Raw genomic sequence first — 21,260 nt, forward strand, 5'->3', positions numbered from 1 at the left:
GTCTTTTGAGCAGCTTGATCCTTCTTTATACTACTACTAGCATTGCTTGTTTTCTCTTGCTTCTTTCTACCACCTGGATTGCTTGTTAGCTCTTGATTCTTCCCATTACCATTAGGATTGCTTGTTGATGATTCCTTGCAAGTTCATCAATTGTGTGCATGCATTCCACAACCAGAACATCTAAGACTTGTATTTTCTCTCCTTACCTTTGTTGTGTCCTCATCTACTCCTTTTTTATGCTTCTTTTAAGGGCTACCAGGACACTTGTGGTATATTGGAGGATTAATGGGTTCACCATCAATTTTATCCCACATTTTGTCCCTATTAATAGGCTCAATTACAAGGGTATAACAAGCTATAAATGCTAGAAAATTCAAGTAATTATCAACATATTAGTGTGGATCCTCCCTCTTTTTGTATATACAAGCAATTACATGTCTGTAAAGAATTATTTAAGAGACCAAGTTAAGAGACACACAGCAGTAAGACACCTAATTGATTTCACACACAACAATGTTAAAGGATGCACAGTAGTGAAAACAATAAGTTCCAACAACAGCTAACTAATAACAAAGTGATAGACATAGATCATTTCACTATGTAGAAAAATAAATGTGCAACAGAACAAAACAAAACATGAGATATACCTATATGGAATACCATTTAATTGCAACTACATCTTTTGGCAAAGACATTGACTTTGAACTTATGTGTGAGATATGAAACCTCATATCAATTTTGACCTACATATCTAACCAATCACATCCTCGATTCTTGCACTTTTTTGCCCAACCTTTTGCGAGGTCGTGGACACATCGCTCCCTTGTCATGATACTTCTCAGCCTTCACCTAATTTTTACCAAACCTTGCCATGAGATAAGTTCAACCAAGAAATGTCACAATAGGAAACTCTCTAGCCTCTAACAATTTCCCATTGAATGATTATGAGATGTTAGTGACCATATCACATTTACAACACTCTCCAAAATGAGATTTGGTCCAGTAACTTAGAGGAAATCCCATAAAATGGTCATAGGCTTCTTTCAACACATTCTTCAAGTCCTTCATTCGCTCTTCCCATTTAGCCTCATAAGTGGCTTTTGTAGCACAGAGGACTAAATCACAAACTATAGTACCTCCTCTATATTTTCTTTGATATTTTCATAGAAATGCCTCACATAGGTGCTTAGCACCTTCATGTAACTCTTTGAATGTTTGAATTAGACCCTTCCAAAAAAATTAGAGTACAAATCATTAGTTCTTTAACAAAAAAATTCATACAAATATAACATTAGATTAATATATCAATGAAAAAATAAGATACCTTTTGCTAGTCAGAGATGAACACCCATATTTTCTCTTAGATGCTTCTAATGTCATCTAATAGGTTTAGCAAAACCACCTCCATGAGTCTTTGTTCTCTCCCTAAGCCATAGCCTAAGTTAATGGAAAGTATTGGTCATTAGGATCACATGCAACAACTATAAGCAATATCCTTCCATATGGACCTTTCAAAAAGCACACATCCAACCCAATTATAAGCCTGTAGCCTACTAGAAATCCCTATTTCACAACACCTAGGCACTCACATATTCTCCTAAACGCAAGTAGGCCTTCCATATATAGTTTATCAGTCAATAGACAAAAAGTTGTCTCTAAGTTATACTTTTTACTTCATTACAATAGTCCTTCAACTTTTAGTACTGTTCTTTGTAATCACCGTCAATTATTGCCTTCGCCTATTTCCTTGCCTTGTATGCCTTCCAAACCGACACATCAACTATATAATGGTCCCTAAGTGATGCAATAATATCATTCAATTTCATACTTTTGTTTGTTCTCAACAAGCCAACTATCTTTTCAAAATCGAATGATAAGTAGCCATCTTCCCAATAATTGACACCCTACAAGTATGTTTAAACCTAAAAGTCTTCAAACGATATGTTAATTCATGCCTAACTTTACTTGCAAAGATTACCCATTTATATTCCTCAAGGCACACTTAACTCTACACCTCACCTTATCATTTTTGATAAATGCCAATTCATATCCATTAAATAAGGCATATTCTCTCATTGCATCCCTAAATTGACTAATAAAATTAAACTCCATGCCTAACTTAAACTAAAATTCTTTACACATCTCAGAGGAATTGTATTTTTCATACCTACATTCAGCTGCCTTCCCATCCTCATTATCACTACATTCACTATCTTTATGAAGTTCCTCAAATGCATAATCAAATAACAAAGCTAGTATCTCCTCCTCTGTAACCTCAAGTGCATTTCTCTCATCTGAGGATTGATTAGGCTGTGCTATCATCAATTGTGAACTACCTACAACTTCATCTAAGATGTTAGATATACCAACATCAACATATTGATGAAAATAATCATCACTAATATGTTCTTCATCACTATTCTCTCACTCTGATAAAGAATCCTCTGCACTACTTTCACTAAGATTATCCCCTTCATTTTTGTTACTAATCTCATTCTCCATATCCATACTGCACCATACAACAAATTATGAAACCTCAATATTTAAACTCAAACAAGCAAGACATTCCTAAAAATAGAGACAAAAAAATTACCAATCATAAAAACATAGCAATGGTGAAAAAAAATTGACAACAATAACTCAAAAAGATCAAATGAAATGAAATAGAAATGAAATGCACCAAAAACACAGTATGCAAAAAGAAATGGGAGATGGGAGAATGCGAACATAAACTATAGGAATGAATTTCAAACAGCACCTATATAAAATAGAGTATCTATTGATGATTGAGAAAATGTGAACGACAATGCAAACAGAGATGCCAAGAGAAATGTGGAAAAAAAGGGCTCTTCACAAATAGAAAAGGTAGCAACACATACCTCCATTATTGATTAGGATCCGATGATATTGTCTCACGTTCGATGACATCTCTAGCATCTAACTCAACTTCTCGACTGTAAGGGTCTATAAGTAGAGAGCCCTAATCATGAATGGTCTCACTCCAGTTCTGATTTTTATTCCAACTTCCCTTTATTTTATGTTCTTTTCCTTTTTTAAATCATATGCTGATTGAACTCACTCATGTGCCAAGTAGACAACTTAAATGGACAACACATGCTGACTCACCATAAGTTTTAATAGTGTTAATAATAGCTCAATAAATTTAACACCGTTAATGATGAGAGGGACTAACATTATGGACTACAAAAACTATAGGGACTGATAACAATAGAAAGAAAGTATAGGAACTAAAAGCAAAACTCCATCAAACTATAGAGACTAAACATTGTGTTTTCCCTTACAAAAATGACAATTTCAATTTAATTTAACTAAGAACAATCACATGCTACAGTCAAAGTTAGATTTTCTCCTCTACAAAGGAGAGAAGAGGAGAGACCACTGTAAATTTGGACCATTAAATTAGATTTGAAAATTTTAATTTGACAATTTTTTAAAAATATAGATTTAATTTGAATGATTCAAATTTGCAGTGAAAAGGTAATGGATAAAGAAAGTAAAGGAGAGAAACCCTCCCTACTAATGTCATAGTATTTCCTTTTCCAATTAAAACTATTATCCACTAGATTGATTTTAGAAAACGTTTAAAGGTCTACTAGCATATTCATCCAAGTTTATTAAGTACTCCCTCCATCCTAAATTATAGGGCACTTTTGAAGGCATTTCTTCATCCCAAAATATAAAACACTGAGTAGATTAAGATTTCATTAAATGCACCAATTTCAATATTACCCTTTCTCTCTCTACAATTAATTTCTGTCCTTTCTCTTTTTGATATATTAAATGATGGGTATTTTTAGAAGTTTATATTTTTATTTTGAAAAGATAAGATTGTTAAGTGTATTTAATGAGGCTTATTGATATGTGAGATTTTGTCTAAAAGTGTCTTATAATTTGAAACAGAGAGAGTACATATATTTGAAACATAGAATTGCCAACCAACAAAGCCATGTAAATAGTGTAAATTGAAACACAATTACCTAGATTCAAGTTCAACACAATGAACTTGAGGTCTCTTTCTTAACAAAAAGAGGCTCTCACTGTCTACGCATGCACACGACACATATAAATCAATCATGAGAACTAGGTAATCTTGCTTCAAAAGTTAATTTTATTTCAGCCCCTAAGTATTGCAAAGTAATTTCAAAATTCATTGGCCATTTCATAAATTTATCTTGCTTCTAAGCTCCTTTGCACTTTGTTTGTTTGAAGGGAGGGAAGGGGAGGGATTTTAATAGAGGGGAGGGATCTTGTTTAGTTCAGGAAGGGAGGGAAGGGAAAATAATTACATATAGACAATTATACCCTTATTTTATTAAAATTGTTTTTCCCTTACTTTTTTTAAATATTAAATAAAATATAAATGTGAATTTTAAAAAGATAAGACTAAAAATAGAATGTGAGCTAAATTATAATCATAATATATAAATATATATTATTTAAATGTTATAAATATATAAATTATAATCATGATATATAAATATAATTATTATTATTATATAGTTAATATATATTATTTAAATGTTCAAAAATATATATGATAATCAATTAGAAGCTGTAACCATATGCATTGAATATAAATAATAAAATGGGACCAACTAGAACTTGTAATTAATTATATGCATTAGCTATATATATTAATGGCATGATCTACCATAATGATATTTAGTCCACAAAAAGTAGGGAATGCATTGCTCAATCAAAGAGCATACAACAAAATATTAACAAAATATCAAATTCATGACATAAACAAATGTCATGATCAAAAAAAGACACCCTACTTATAGAAGGACTAAATCATGGATCATGCAACAATATATCAACAAAATAATAATTTAAACATGAAACCCCATGCTAATCTAAAAACCAAAGAACATCTTCATAATGATTTGCTTGCGTGCTCTTAGTGGGCAAACAATAACAACTCTAAGCTTGGTAAGATCATTCATGAGGAAGCAATATATATCAGAAATCTTGTTAATGTCACACCCACTTTCTTCAATCATCTTCAAAGCTTTTTCTCCTGAAATTGGTAGGAAATATTTCTCTTTAATGATAGCATTTCCTTCTTTAATTGCATTTGCAACCTCAAGCATGGCTCCTTCAATTCTAGCAAAATGTTCAAGTTCTTTCTCTTTGAGTGTTAATCCTTGTTTGCTCTTATTGTTATTTGCACTGTTTACTTCAGGGGAATGATCCTCAATGAGGAAGTTCTCCAAAGTGACATCATTTTCAGATAAAATGTTGTCAAACTTATCAATAGTTTCTGCCCTTATCTCTGGTTGGATTGATGTATGTGACCATTTCCTCATGTCAGAGGTAGTTAAGGATCCTTTTCTAGAAGCTCTATCACATCCATAAAGTGTAACCATCTTTTGATAATTAGGGAGAGGTGTATCTCTCCAATGTGCTGCTTTTGGTTTAACCTAAAAAAAAGCAAGTTATTAGTAAAAACAAGCATTCAACAACAACAATAACAATAATCAAAGCAAGTAAAACACAAATATAAAGCAATCTCACCTCAATCAAATTATCCCATGCTTAGGGTTCTGCATCCCCTTAATAAGTATTTGAATTCCAAGCAAAGCCACTCATGCCATTCTTGAAGATGTCAAAAACTTCTAAGAAGTTTTTTTTCAATGTCTTCCAATGATTTTTAACTTTCTCCTTGTCAATTTTGTTCCCAAATAAAGCAACCATTTCTTTCACAATATTGTCATAAGCATTAGTAGTAAATGTCCCATTCACTTTGCCTCCATGGTTATGCTCATAAAGAAAACAATCAATCAAATGTTCATCCATATTACTACTCCAAGACAAGTTCTGTCCATTAATGGTAGTGTTTGTTTCTGACATCTTTCTTGGAGCCATTCTACAAATTTCATTGAATAGGCAAAGCAAAATGAGATCCCCAAATCAGTCAGGAGCTGGGTATGCCCTAACTTTGCATAAAAAAACTTCATAGTATAAGGATAACTAAATTAAAACAGGATTAGGATGATCACAATAATATAAGTTATTAAATTTTAGAATCATTGTTTCTAATCAGATCAATCTAGAAAGAAAACATAAAAAAAGACATAATAATTAACTAAACACAGAGCAACTGATCATGATCCTTAACATGTAATTTGTTGCACATAAGCATTATGATCATCCTTCATAGCGTCAACTTCTCGAGAAAAGCTTTTATCATCATCATCATCATCATCATCATCATCATCATCATATGATTCAATTTTATTTATTTAGTTATGAGGCTTTTTTATTGTTAATGTACGAGACTTATCAAGGGTGAGTTTCTTCCTTATAAAAGAGCATCTTTGTATAGCTGATTAAATAATAATTCATCTACATATATCCATTTTGCTGAATTTGAGCATAAGCATCTTTTCATGAAATTAGTCAAGTTCTTCATATCTAACCTCAATGCATCACTTCATGATCAAATGAACTACATAATGAAAGCAAGTAGAGCATTTAAAATGTTAGGTCTGGCTTTTTCACCATGTCAGTCAACCAATCATATAAAAATATTGTGGAATAAAAAAAACTCAACAGAATGCAATAAAACAAGGTTGAATCCAGTGTGTGGGAAGAACGAGAGAGAAATAGCTAATAAGAAAGGCAGTCCTCACTCACGTTGGTGCGTCAAGACTCTTCACCATCATACAAAATTTCATTAAAAAAAAAAGAAAATAACTTAATAGGTTAACCACTGATGGAGGTGACAAAATGGAACAAAGGAAGCAAGAGAAGCAAGAGCAGACAAATTTTTCTTCTAACCACAAACAGAACAGAAGGGGGTGACAAAATAAAACAACGGGAGTGGCGAAACCTGATAGAAAATAGTGACCAAGATAGCAGCAGCTATAGTGGAGGTAGTGGTAATTTTCATGATAGCAACGACTGCAAGTCACAGTTATAAAGGATTGCAAGTCACGATTGGGACTACCACAAAAGCAGCGATACCATCCAAGCCTCCAAGAATCATCAGAATGTAAGGAAAATGAGTTTTATTTGAAGAGGGAATTTTTGGGTTATCAAAATATAACATGGGTAAATTATATCCCTTCCCTCTATAGCCCCCCATTTTGGAGGGAAGGGTTTGGACCTCCCCTCCATTTTCAATATCTAAACAAGGGAAGGGAAGCAAGATCCCTCCTCTCCCCCCCCCCAAACCAAACAAGGGGATAATGAAACTCACACACACACACACACACACTCTCTCTCTCTCTCTCTCTCTCTCTCTCTCTCTCTCTCTCTCTGTGTGTATTTCTGTTTTTTCATTTAATTAACTTGGTGTGGGCGTGTTAATTTAAAATGCTAGTAATTAATATTTTATTTTTTTGAAAAAAGTCTTGTTATTGAGTTGGACTATTTTTCTACCCATACCTTCTCTGGAGGAAATGAACTGTAAAATGAGAGGAAAAAAAAGAGTTGAAACTACTATCCACTTGCAATTAATTAATTAGACAATACATATATAAATATAATACTCCCTTTATTCCAAATTATAAAGTATTTTTAAAAAGTTTCTTCATTTCAAAATACAAGACACTTTGATAGATTAATGTTTCATTAAATGTATAAATTTTAATATTACCCTTTCTTTCTTTATAATTAATTTATGTTCCTTCTCTTTTCAATATATTAAATTATGGATATTTTTAAAATTTTATATTTTTGTTTAAAAAAATAATGTTGTTAAGGATAGAATTTATATTAGTAAATTTTATTTAAAAATATCTTATAATTTAAGATGGAGGGAGTATTAAATATATACTCCCTCCATCCAAAATTATAAGACACCTTTAGATAAAATCTGTCATATCAATAAACCTCATTAAATACACTTAACAACCTTCTCTTTTCAAAACAAAAATATAGATTTTCAAAAATACCCATCATTTAATATATTGAAAAAAATAGAAATTAATTAGAGAGAAAAAGAGTAATATTAGAATTGATGTATTTAATGAAACCTTAATTTATTTAAAATTTTTTATATTTTAGGATGAAGAAACTCTTTAAAAATATTCTATAATTTAGGAAGGAGAAAGTAATATATTTCGTGCCAAACCAATTCAGGTAGGAACAGTAACAGTCTCCATAGTCCTTACGCATCACAGCCGCACACTACATAATATCTTTTAAAAGAAACTTCCAAAATTTTTCTTAGCTTGGCTAATTCAAAGTTTATAAATATTTTGTCCTTTCATGTTTGATATCTCACCAATTTGATTTCAACTTTCAAGTTTCTCACTTCTTTTCTTCCATAGCTTTTATCATCATTTTAGAGAAGAGATGATCAAGCATCTCTAAATATTGAACTCTCTAACTACCTCTTCTCTTACCAACAAACAAGTCATGGTATTTTGTGAAGCGTTTTTGGTAAACGACAATGGTGAGCGAAATGATAATGACAATGAATGCTGGAAGCTCCGAATATTTAGAGAGCATCCTGAAATGAGAATGACCATTTCACAAAAACCTTATCTCGTGGGACTTACCTTCACCGTAGCCATTAGTGGCCTTCTCTATGGCTATGATATCGGTAAATAGCTGCTCTCCTGGAAACTACGAGATATGCCAGAGTCCCTAAGTCTTAAAAAATTAACAAAAGATTCCTAGACTCCTTTGCCACAATTTACTCAGATGTGAAGAAGTTGGAATAATAAGTGCTTGATTAATATAACTGTGCAACATACAAGATCGTAATGGTTACAAAGTTAAAAATGATTATAAGAACTATCTGGAAATGTAGAGAAAAAATGCTGAAAGTATTAATGGGTGTCAATGATTGATTGTTTGTTCTAGCCTTCTCTCTGTGACCTTCTTTTCCTTTTATAATGATCTAGCTGAGATAGTTGCCCCCACAAATCTAGAGGTCATTCATGAAATAATAGGGATTTAATAGCATGGCCCATGAGATTCATGGTATGATACACCATATTCCCTTGACGGTCTCATACATCTATATATCTTGAGTCTTAAGGATTAAGTTCAGCTCGTGCGTGGCACGTTCTTCTTTCCCGTAGTAGACCGAGTTATGTTCTTAGGCTCATTATGTCTTTAACCTTAGTTCTTCTTATTTACAACGTGCACAGGACATCATTAGTTGTTTATAGCTACTAGCTCATGTCCCTGAAATATTCACTGATGAGGGTGACAATCTTATGAGATTCGAGGCTTGTTGGGATCAATATCTCGTGTGAGGCAACAATCTATATAGTGGTTCCAAGTCTTAAGGGATTCAAAGACCCGAGCTAACATAATTAAGTCATTTCATCATGATGTTAACCGGTCTTATCATTATTAGATATCTTGCTGGGCCTGAAGCTTCATTCACATGACCTATTTGTCGCTTTACCCGTTATGTCCTTTTGAATAGGCGTCATCATAGTTTTAACCAAAACAATAGCTTTCTTTTATTATTTCATTCATTCCAAATTATAAGACACTTTTAATAAAGGTTCAATATCCCAAAATTGAAAATACTTTAGAAAAATTAAGGTTTTAGTATATAAGCTTATTTTAATATTATTCTTTCTCTCTCTATTCAATTTACATCCCTTTATCTTTTCAATATATTAAATAAAGCACATATTTGTAAATTTATTTTTTGTAAAAAAATAATATTATTAAGTATATTTAATGAGGTTTATTGTTAAGTGAGATTTTGTCTAAAGTCCTTTTATAATTTGAGATAAAGGGAGTATTATATTAAATAGTTAGATTCATTTTTTTTATTTATGAGATTGGTCACAATGTTTATAACTTATAAATATTAAGTGATATATAATATATTGATATATTATTTTGACGAAATTAACATGAAAGTTAACTTCGTTCAATATTTCAGGTTTTATACCAGAGGCCCTCCTCTATATTAAAGAGGATTTTGAGTCTATCAATAACAGTAGTGTTCTTCAGGTATGTATTCAATTCAAGCGGACCAAAAAAATAGTGATAATGATAAAAAGTGCAAATAAAATACATAGTTCAGTCATTCATTAAACTGTTTAGTTTCATTTTTCAGTAATTAAATTAATTCATGCTCACAATATAATTCGGAAATAAATCAAAGACAACAGTGGAAGGATTTGTATGTTTTTTTTTTAAATAAAACATAGTACTTGTATAATGTTTCAATTCTCATTAGAAGAGATGCCCACATTTAATATCCAACCATACCTTGAGCTAAATTACACCAATTGTCAATTTAAAAAAAAAACTTGGGTAATTTTATACTATATATATATATATATACACACACTCCTGCATGTGTTCAAATCAAATTAGAACATGCACCTTAAATTTTTTTTTTTTGTTTCATATCAAACATTTTGATATTTGATTATAAATTTTAAATTAAAATTTAAAGAAATCATAAAAAATTAAAAGTACAATTTTCCTTCAACATATATTCTACTTATGTTATCAATATATAGCAATTAGGTGAAGTGGGAAGGACTCATCACACGCTTGCAAAACTCTAATCTAAATATTTAAGTAAGTAAGATAAATATTTAAACCCAAGCACAAATAAAAATAACCATATACATACATACATACATACATACATACATATATTTAAACCCAAGCACAAATAGAAATAACCACACACACACACACACATATATGAGTTATATAGCACAAAGTTTTTGATTTTTTTTTTGGCATGGAAGGTCTGTATTTTTTGTCATTTTCACTGCCTGATAGAACTAGCTAACTTGTCAGTTTTGCCAATTTCTCCCGATTTATAGTCAATCTTGCCGATTTTGTCTTGATCCGCATTTTGACCAATTCAAATAGTGTTTCGGACCAAACACATAGCCAGTTCTCAATCCGACCGGTTGAACCGGCCAGTCCAGTCTAAGTTTTGATAACACTGCACTGTCAATTTGGGTTGATTTAGCCCAAAAGGGCCTGCCCTTGGAGGGTAAGGGCTTAAATAAATTGGCCCTTTTAAGCCCTATTACACTTCAAAGTTTCATTTTACACAACTTAGCCCTGATCCTCAAAGTTGAAGGGCTAGCCTTGAAGGTCACGGCTCTATTTTTTTCAATTTTTCAATTTAAAAATATAAAAAAACATATTTAAAATTTTAAAAAAATTATTATGCAAAACATTAAGTGTAGAAAAATAACTTTAAGTTAATCCACTCAACGTCAAGTTTAAGTCTAATAAAAAAATAGCAACATCACAAAATCAACCCTGATAACAATAAGGCTTTGCTAGAATCATTAATTAGGTCTTGATGGATGATGGATGGAGGAAAGGAGGGTGGCTGGCTGTGTGCTTGGTTAGTTGGCTAATTGATGGATAAGGGAGAAGGAATAAGAATGACTAAATGAGACTAGAGTTTTCTTATAGTGTATAACTATATGTAATATTTAATTTTTTTCATATTAAAATTTTAAAAAAATATATAAAAAGGCTTAAAGGGGCTGGCACTAGCCCTAAAGGGGCAGTCTTTTTATTTTTGGGCTTCAAATTATTAATTTATACTCCAAAGTAGTGGCTTAGCTTTTAATATTTTTGAGTTTAAAAGGACTAGCTCAACAGACTCAATCCTAATTGACAACTCTAGAGTTACATTCATTTAAGTTTATTAATACTTAAATTCACAAATCAACTAATGGGGATTGGGTCTAATGAAGAGGCTAATCCCTCACAATCTAGTAAATCAATATTCAAATTCTTATTGAAAGAAATGCCTATATTTAATGCCTAATCATGTCTCAAATAAATCACTAATTGTGTCATTTTTATAGGAATTAATTGCCGGCACGGCATTGATCGGAGCTATCTATGGGTTGATTGTGGGAGGTGTAGTAAATGACGGGTGGGGGAGGAAGAAGGCGACGTTGATGGCTGAATGCAACTTCATGATAGGATCATTGGTGATGGCTTTAGCACCAATCCCTTGTGTGATCATGTTTGGACGCTTTTTGGTGCGACTTAATGTTGGTGCTGCCTCTGTAACAGTTCCTGTCTACATTGTTGAAGTTTCTCCTTCTGAAGTCCGAGCAGGGTTAGCTAGTGCCAATGTCCTCTTGATTACCAGTGGACAGTTCCTTTCTTATCTCATCAAATATGCCCTAACAGAGGTAATTAATCTGCTATGCTTATTGTTAGAATATTTGATTATAAGGATTTTCCTTTAGTTTTGTTGAAATTATCTGTAAAGAGAAAATTAATCATTTAGTCTTATAGTTTTGATTTGATTATAACTCAATCCTTTTAATTTTATATAACTTAATGCAACTTAATCTCTAATTTTGACTCGAATGTAAGTCAGACCCTTAACTTTATGGACTATTATTTTTAAGGGTTAATGAGCATCCTAAATCCTAAACTAATGTAGAAATAGTATCCTACCCCCTAAACTCCTAAAATATACAAAAACTCCCCTCAACTTTTAAATTCTAAGTGTATGAAACCTACTGTTAGGGACTTAATTGTACACTAATGTAGCACTCATCTTGACCCTTAAAAATAGCAGTCATTTTTTCTAACTTAACAGCAAGGTCTCAGGCGTTTGGAATTTAGAAGTTGAAAAGAATTTTTACACATTTTAGGAGTTCAAATTTCAAGATATTATTTGCACAATAGTTTAGGATTTAGGATATTTTTTAACCCTATTTTAAATGGTTAAAACTATTGGAAATGAGTTGCAACAAGTTAAAGTTTAAAATTTGAGTTACAATCTAGTCAAAACTATAAGGATTGAGTTATAACAATTAAATCAAAATTATAGGGACCAAATGATTAAATTCCTTCTTTTTTAAAACTTAAACATAAATTAGAATGATCTCTGTTGAAATTTGCTAAATTGTATAAATGTCAATTATATTTTTATGTGCAACTTGAGTTTTCTTGCAAATGAAGAATGTATTACACAAATGTCCTCTAAAGTTTTCTAGATTACACAAGATGGTTTTCTACTTTCAATGAAGGCTTGTGTGTTATTTTAAAACTTTAGAAATTTTATCAATTACTCACTTAACCCTTTCTTCTATCTTCAAGATTGATGATATAAATGTCACTCTGAACTTAGCAATATATTATATGAATATTTTATTACCAAAAAAATTATATAAATATCTCTTAATTTTCCTTTAAAAATGAAATTAAAACACACAAGTAAACTGTCATTCTATTTTCATGGGAGGCTTGTGCCGCTTTAAAAATAGAAGGAAAAGTTTTTGCCATTTCAACAAAATATAAAGAAAATTTATACAATTTTGTTTTCGAAGAAATTTGAGCTTACATTTGAAAATAGAAATGCAGAGCATGTACTTAAGTGAAATGACAAAATAAAAAGTTCATATTGGTTTTGAAAATTGAGAAGACAAAATTCACGAAATTTAATTCTTTATAATTTACTTTATTTCAATTTTAATTGTGACATGATACTAAGTACTCTCTTTAATTGGTAATTTCTAATCATTCCACACATGCAGGTTCCTGGGACATGGAGCTGGATGCTTGGACTTGCAGGTTCATCTGCTCTCTTTCAGCTTGTTCTCATTCTCTTTCTTCCTAAGTCTCCCAGATGGCTTTATCTGAAGGGGGGTGTGTGTGTAAAAGAGTAAAAGAATAAATTTACCCCTAAACTGTAGTTCTAGTTCAGAAAAAGTCAGAGATCCTAAAATTTTTTATGCATTGTTCCCCTTTAGCTTTTGGAAATGGTGCAATCTAACCATTATCGTTAACAAAAGTTAACTTTGATCATTAGTTAAAAATTTGATTAAAAAAAAGAATATAAAAGTTACAGAAAAGGACCAAAAATGACATTAAAGGATCCAAAAATTACAAAAAAGTACCAAGAAAATATTTTTGATAATAAAGTCCAAGAAAATTTTATTGATCCTTTGTAATTTTTAAGGTCTTTTTCAATTATTTTTTGATCAACTAACAATCAAGTTTAACTTTTGTTAACTGCAGAGTCTAAATTGTACCATTTTTAAAAGTTGAAAGAAATATTGTACAAAAAATGAGTTTAGAATCCTAGATGTCCCTAAATCTATAGTTTATGGGTCAATTTGCTCTTTTACCCTATATAGAAAAGAATAAGTATACACCAATTTTCTCTTTAATTGTTTCTCTTCTTGTTACTTTATTTTAATTATCACTTTAGATTATCCATGGACTCATATATCTTCTTTAGCACTCAAGTATCAAAGAGTTTTAATTAATATATATAGGATAGAAAAGAAGAAATGGCTTAGAAACTGAATGAAAGAACTCTCGTTTTATTCTTTGAAGATTTTCTGTCCTTACATTGAAACAAGGCTATACTTACATTGTCATATGGGCAAATGAAAACAAAAAACATAGAACAAAGGTTACACACGTTATAACTGGGTTTTGAATGTTATTAACTTGGGACATTTCTAAACCTTCATTTCCAGCATGGCTGCTCTGGCTTCCGTTTCATCCATTTCATCCTCCTCGAGTTTAATGGAACTCGCCCTCGAGTTAAACTCAACATCATCATCAATGTAAGGAGATAGATCAGCAACATTGAAGGTGGCAGACACTCCATAAGAACCAAGCAATTTCACCTTATAAGCATTGTTGTTGATCTTTTACACAGTCTTGAATGGACTATCAGCGCTTGAAGATAGCTTGGTGTTTAGTTGTTTAGGAAATTTTTCCTTTTGCATATGTATCCAAATCAAGCCTCCCACATTAAAAGTTTGATACTTTCGATGCTTGTCACGTTGAGTCTTGTATCTCAAGTTCTACTTTTGTATTTGTGTACAAACTTGTTCATGCAACTTCTTGATTTCCTTAGCCCTTTAATCAACATCAAAACTATATTACTGCTTATCAAGTAAAAAGGTCAAGTCTAATGGACTAAGGGGACGAGTACCATAAACAACTTCAAACAAGCCCTTCCCAATTGCTTGGTTGACAGAGTTATTGTAGACAAATTCAACTTGAGAAAAAATGAGATCTCACTGCTTCAAATTCTTCCCCATGAAACTGCAAAGAAGATTGCTAAGAACCTTATTTATAGCTTTAGTTTGACCGTCCGTCTAGGGATGACTAGCATTACTAAATTGAAGCTTATTTTCCATCTTCTTCCATAGCTTCTGCCAAAAGTGGCTGAGAAACTTCACATCATCATTAAAAGTGATAGTCTTGGGAATGCCATAAAGATGAACAATCTCTTTAAAGTACAAATCTGCTACTTGAAAAAACATCATTAGTCCTCTGGCATGGAATGAAATGGGCCATTTTTTATAAACATCATTGCCTCTAAGTCCATGGTAAACCTAGAACAAATCTATGCTCCCATCTTCTTAAGGTGCTTTTGGACTTGGCAAAGGCATGTATAACCAAGTATTCTAACCTTTAGACTTGGCCAAGTGGCAAATTTTGCATTTTTATATATGATTGTTTACATCCTGTTGAAGTCGAGGCCAGTAAAAATTTTCCTTCACTAGGTCAACTATTTTATCTTATCAAAAATGTCCGACTAATCTATCGTCATGTGCTTCTCAAATTATGGCCTCTCTTAAAGAACCTTGTGGAATGCATAGGGTTTTTGCCTTGAAATAGAAACCTGTCATGTTTGTAGAACTAGTTAAAAGATTGATTTACAGTTACTTCTCATACTCCTCAAAAATCAAGATCATCCTGGTACAGCTATTTAACAAATTCAAACCCAACAACTTTGGCCTACATTGTTGTAAGCAACCAATGGTTAAGAGTATCAACTATAGAGGTCAAAGTGAATCATATTCTTTAGGTAGACCTTTAAAGATAAAGTCAGAAATTGGTTATCCGATTGTAGCAAGTAAGTTAGTAATTCAATTAATCTTTAAGAGGTATTCATTTGCAGAAAGATTTCCTTTCTTGGTACCTTTGAGTTGTGCCTTCAATTGATGCGCCTTAGCTCAAATCTGAGAAGGGAAGTGATGCTGAATGTGCTCCTAGATCTGTAATGATGTCTCGCATTTGACAACTCTAGTAAGGAGACCATCGATCATAGAGCAAAACATCCAGGATATAAGCAATTGATCCTATTTTTGTTGGAATTTTATTATGGATTAACATTAATTAATGAATTCAAGCAAATTGGTCCTTATGATCTTGTGTGGACTGTGATAGGTGGACCACACAAGTGAGCCCAATGGGTAGAGGCCCAACCGACAATCCAGTAGCCGTCAATTATTTCCTATCTCTTTAACTGACTGAGTCAAAGATAATAGATAATATAATTATTTAATTATTTAATAAGGCAATTAGAAATCTGATCAATATAAGTCGATCAGTTGATAACCGAAAACACACGACTCATTTTTTTCTTCTACTCTATTATCTCTGAACTCTCTAAAGGCTCTAGGGACCTGTGGGTTGTGCACCTGTCTACACTCAAGGTAATTGAGATTTCTCAAGCGCTCATGGATTCTTTAGGTATGCATACATTAATTTACTTATTTATTTGAATTGAGATATACAAAGTTAATACGTGGAGCGTTGATTTCCAACGAGCAAACGGAGAAAACGCTTGAGTATGGATTTCTGACAAGCAAACGGCGCATTAGCAACCAAAAAAAATTATTTTTTCAGTTAATTGCGTTTCGACCTCAGTTTAAATTACCTCCTTTGGCCCATAATGTCTTGAATTTACTCTATGACCCCATGAAATTTTTAGAAATTATAAATAAGTCCCTTAACTTTCAGAATTGCAATTTTGACCTAAATCTCTTTCAAAATTACTTATTAGCCCCTGATTACCTTTCAAAATTTCATTTAAGTGCTAAATTTGTTCCCTAATTCCCAAAAGACCCCAAGAACTTTTGAAATTATTTTGTTTTGTCCTAAGGTCATAAAATTTGTGACTTTGTGAATTATTGATGATGCTTTGGATCTTGTAGCATTGATAATAGACATACCTTATAAGTGTGACATTATTAATGTGATTTTTTGATGGTTGGTTTTGAGGATAGGCTAATAGCTCTCCTTTAATGTGTTAGATATTTGTTGTACCCTATAGGTATGGAAATGTTTAATGCATTATTTTGTATGAACTTTTGTATGAGCTAAATCTTTATGGTATTTGAGCCTTCTTGGTGCATGATTATAGTTGCATAATTGATAATCGCTTGCTGGGGAATTCTGTTTTATAATTATGTTATGCACACATAATTAATATTTCCCATTTTCTATTTTGCAATTTCAGTTTCTGCTTTTATGCAACTATCCTTTATGAAGGCTCTCAATGGGACTAACTATGATGACTGAAAAGAATCTCTAAATATGTATCTGACCATCTCTAAGAAAGATTTAACTTGAGAGAGCCCAAGCCTGCAGATCTCTCTTCTGAGTCCAGTACTTCTGAAATGGCATTCCATAAGCAATAGAGTGAGTCCAACCGGATCTGTCTAGCAATCATCAAGTACACAATTGAAAAGAAAATTAGGACAGCATTCCTAAAAAGGATACTGCGGTGGAGTACTTGAAAGCTATTAGTAACAAACACAAGAAGCTTGACAAGACTCAAAAGAACTACTATTTGTCACTTCTTGACAATACTCGATATGACGGAGTTTCTGGTGTTAGGGAGCACATTTTGAAGCTTGTTCATTATTATAACAAACTTAAATTATATGGGATTGATTTGGGTGAAAGTACATTGATTTACCGTGTTTTTCAATCACTGCCATCAGAGTATGCATTCTTGAGGGCCTCATACAACTCACAAGAAGCTGAATGGTCTATTAACCAGATGATATCAATAGTCATTCAAGAAGAGAAAGTTATAAAGAAGAATTCCTCTCACTCAATAAACTATGTTTCTCATGGTTCTAACAGCAAATCTAGAGGGTTATATAAGAAAAAGAAGAAGAAGCATGAGGCCCCTAAGCCTAATAATCCAACTTTTAAGAAGATGGTGATAAGAGTGAGAAGTCAAGGAAGAAACCCTTTAAGGGGTTATGCAATTATTGCAAGAAATCGGGTCACATTAAAGCTAATTGCTTCAAATTGAAAAACAAACAAGAAAGTGAAGGTAAAATTCTTCAAACTACTCCTCTAGCTCTAGTTTGTTTTGAATCTAACACCATTGAAACTTCCTTTGACTTATGGTGGCTGGATTCTGGTGCCACTGTACATGTTGTGAATTTTCTACAGGGGCTAAGAAACTGAAAGGTTTCAAGTGAGGCACAGAAGTCAGTCTTTGGTATAGCAGGGAGCAAGGTATCAATTAAATGCATTAAAACTATTTCTTTGTATTTAAATTCTGGTCATGTTTTACATTTGAACAATGTTGTTTATGTACCTTCTGCGAAGAGGAACTTAATTTTAACTTCTGCATTGGATATTTGTGGCTATTCATTCTTCCAAGAAAATGAGAAAATTGACATTTGTTTTGATTCTATTAATGTTGGTTTCACTTCCTTGATATACGATTTATATCATTGAATAATTTGGTCACTTGAATTTCCTAATCTCCATATCAGTGCTGCCATTGGGCATAAACGTTAAAGGCCTAATGATAATTCCTCCATGTTATGGCATCGTCGTTTAGGTCATATCTCTAGAGAAAGATTGGAGCGCATAGCCAAGCAAGGTGTCTTATAAAACCTTGATTTCTCAGATTTTGAGATTTGTGTTGATTGCATAAGGGAAAATTCCTACTAGAGCTAGAATCAAAGGGGCAAAGAGGTCTAAAAACACTTTAGACCTAATCCATACTGATATCTGTGGACTTATAACACCTCCGACTATAGGTAGTTTCAGATATTTCATCACCTTCACATATAATTACTCTCGTCATGGATGGATTGAACTCTTGCGTGAAAAGGGCGAGTCTCTTAATGCATTCAAGACCTTTAAAGCAGCAGTCGAATTGAAATCTAGCAAGTTGATCAAATGTGTGAGATCTGATAGAGGAGGAGAATTTTGTGGGAGATATACTGAAACTGGTAGGAACCCTGGGTCATTTGCTTTGTACCTTCAAGAGCATGGCATTGAAGCTCAGTATACTATGCTTGGCACCCCGCAGCAAAATGGGGTTGCAGAAAGGCGAAATCATACTCTCATGGATATAGTTAGAAGCATGATTAGTCACTCCTCACTGTCGGAATTCTTGTGGGGTGATGCACTTAAAACTTCTGTTTATATTTTGAATCAAGTTCCTAGCAAGTCAATTCTAAAGACTTCATACGAGTTGTATTTTAGAAGGACTCTTGCACTGAAGCATATGCGAGTTTAGGTTTGTAAAGCATAAGTAAAACCTTACAATTCACAACAGATGAAGCTTGATGTTAAAACTATTGATGGTTTCTTTATTGGCTATTGCATCGGATCTTGTGGGTACAGATTCTATTGTCCAAATCACACTACTAGGGTAATTGAATCTGACTGAGCTTATTTCTTTAAGATGCCTTAGACAGTGGGAGCTCTATACCTAGGCATATTACTTTGCATGACGAAAGCAGTATTTTGCCTATGCCTATCTTGACAACCCCTTATGTTGACAGAAATAATGTCGTGAATTAGGATGAAGCTCGAGATGAACCACCTTTAGAGGGTAATAGGGATCCGGTTGTTAAACCAAGATGGTCCCAAAGGGTTCATAGGTCTGCTATTCTAGATGATTACATGGTGTTTCTATAGGAATTTGATTCAAATGCTATTGATATTTTAGACCCAATATCTTACCAAGAGGCTATTTTTAGCTCCATTCTTCTAAATGGCTAAAGGCTGTGAGTAAAAAAATCACCTCGATGTACCGCAATCATGTATAGGAGCTTGTAGAGCTACTAAAGTGTTTTAAACCAGTAGGTTACAAGTAGGTCTTTAAAACAAAATGAGGAGGTAGAGGTGAAATTGATAGATACAAAGCCAGACTTGTAGCTAAAGGCTACAACCAGAAAGAAGGTATTAATTACACAGAGACCTTCTCTCCAGTATCCACCAAAGATGCCTTTAAAGTGGTAATGGCTTTAGTTGCACAGTTTGATCTTGATCTTTACCAAATGAATGTCAAGACTACATTCTTGAATGGTGATTTATATGAAGAGGTCTACATGACACAACCTGATGGTTTTGTTGAATCTAGTAAAGAACATCTAGTGTGCAGATTGAAGAAATCCATCTATGGGCTAAAACAGGCCTCTAGGCAGTGGTATCTGAAGTTTGATGAAGTTATCACCTCGCTCAGTTTTGTTAAGAATGTCTCAAATCAGTGTATCTATCAGAAGTTTGAGGGGAACAATTTTGCCATTCTTGTTCTCTATATTGATGATATCTTGTTATCCAACAATTCAATAAATTTCCTCAATGAGATAAAGCACCTATTATCTTGCCATTTTGATATAAAGGACATGGGTGAAGCCTCCTTCATTCTTGGGATACAGATTCATCGTGATAGATCTTGTGGTATTCTTGGTTTATCACAGACCACTTATATTGAGCAAGTACTTAAGAGATTCAAAATGGATTCATGTTTTTCCTCACCTACTCCTGTACAGAAAGGTGAGTTGTTGTCAAAGTTACAATGTCCCAAGGATGATAAGAAGAGGGCTAAAATGAAAAAGATACCATGCGCTTCCACTGTTGGCAGCCTTATATATGTTCAAGTGTGTACTCGACCAGATATAGCCTTTGCTATTGGAGTGCTGGGTCGATATTTAAATAATTCAGGTCCGGATCATTGGAAGGCTGCTAAGAAAGTTATGAGGTATCTTCAGGGTACGAAGAATTATATGTTGACTCACAAAAGGTCAAATTCTCTTGAGGTTATTGGGTATTCTAATTATGACTTTAAGGGATCAGAAGATCTTGAAATTATTGGCTTTTCAGTTTCAGATTTTGCCTCTTGTCTAGATGATTGTAAATCCACAACCGGCTACATTTTCATTTTGTCTGGAGGAATTGTCTCTTGAAAAAGTGTGAAACAGACACTTACAACAGTTTCATCTATAGAAGCTGAGTATATTGCTTGTTTTGAGACTACTCGTCACACTATATGGCTGAGGAAGTTGATATCTGGCATGCGCCTAGTTGAGTCAATATCACGTCCTCTAACCATTTACTGTGATAACAAATCTACAATATACTATGCTAATAATCACAGAAAATCCAGTCGTACAAAGCATTTTGATATCAAACTTATGTTTGTGAAAAAAAATTGTTAAGTCTCAAACTTGTGTGGTACACATTACTGGCACACAGATGTTTGCAGATCCATTTACTAAGGGCTTACCTGTAAA

The 21,260-nt window shown here is 32.8% G+C and overlaps 2 protein-coding genes across 2 annotated transcripts; one reads left to right on the forward strand and one right to left on the reverse strand.

Annotated features, from left to right (window-relative positions):
- Nucleotides 1-4,809: 4,809 nt before the first annotated feature.
- On the reverse strand, nt 4,810-6,003 carry LOC129319433 (uncharacterized). Its single transcript, XM_054964498.1, has 2 exons — nt 5,539-6,003; nt 4,810-5,444 (listed from the first exon to the last, which is right to left on the reverse strand). Exon 2 carries the CDS (start codon nt 5,388-5,390, stop codon nt 4,878-4,880), a length of 513 nt encoding a protein of 170 aa, XP_054820473.1. The 5' UTR covers nt 5,391-5,444; nt 5,539-6,003; the 3' UTR covers nt 4,810-4,877.
- Nucleotides 6,004-8,388: 2,385 nt separating this feature from the next.
- On the forward strand, nt 8,389-13,622 carry LOC129320370 (inositol transporter 1-like). Its single transcript, XM_054965795.1, has 4 exons — nt 8,389-8,575; nt 9,884-9,954; nt 11,799-12,134; nt 13,491-13,622. Exons 1-4 carry the CDS (start codon nt 8,389-8,391, stop codon nt 13,620-13,622), a joined length of 726 nt encoding a protein of 241 aa, XP_054821770.1.
- The last annotated feature ends 7,638 nt before the right edge of the window (nt 13,623-21,260 follow it).

Source organism: Prosopis cineraria, unplaced genomic scaffold (genome assembly GCF_029017545.1).
Source record: "Prosopis cineraria cultivar Desert tree isolate PC_DT_omini unplaced genomic scaffold, ASM2901754v1 PC9, whole genome shotgun sequence".
In the NCBI taxonomy this organism is placed as follows: Eukaryota; Viridiplantae; Streptophyta; class Magnoliopsida; order Fabales; family Fabaceae; genus Prosopis; species Prosopis cineraria.

Excerpts from the sequence above, each read along its gene's own strand:
- LOC129320370 (XM_054965795.1), top strand. The coding sequence starts at position 8,389 with ATGGTATTTTGTGAAGCGTTTTTGGTAAACGACAATGGTGAGCGAAAT. Across the intron at positions 8,576-9,883 it reads TCTCTATGGCTATGATATCG|GTTTTATACCAGAGGCCCTC; the intron begins GTAAATAGCTGC and ends TCAATATTTCAG. Across the intron at positions 9,955-11,798 it reads ATAACAGTAGTGTTCTTCAG|GAATTAATTGCCGGCACGGC; the intron begins GTATGTATTCAA and ends TCATTTTTATAG.
- LOC129319433 (XM_054964498.1), bottom strand. The coding sequence starts at position 5,390 with ATGGTTACACTTTATGGATGTGATAGAGCTTCTAGAAAAGGATCCTTA.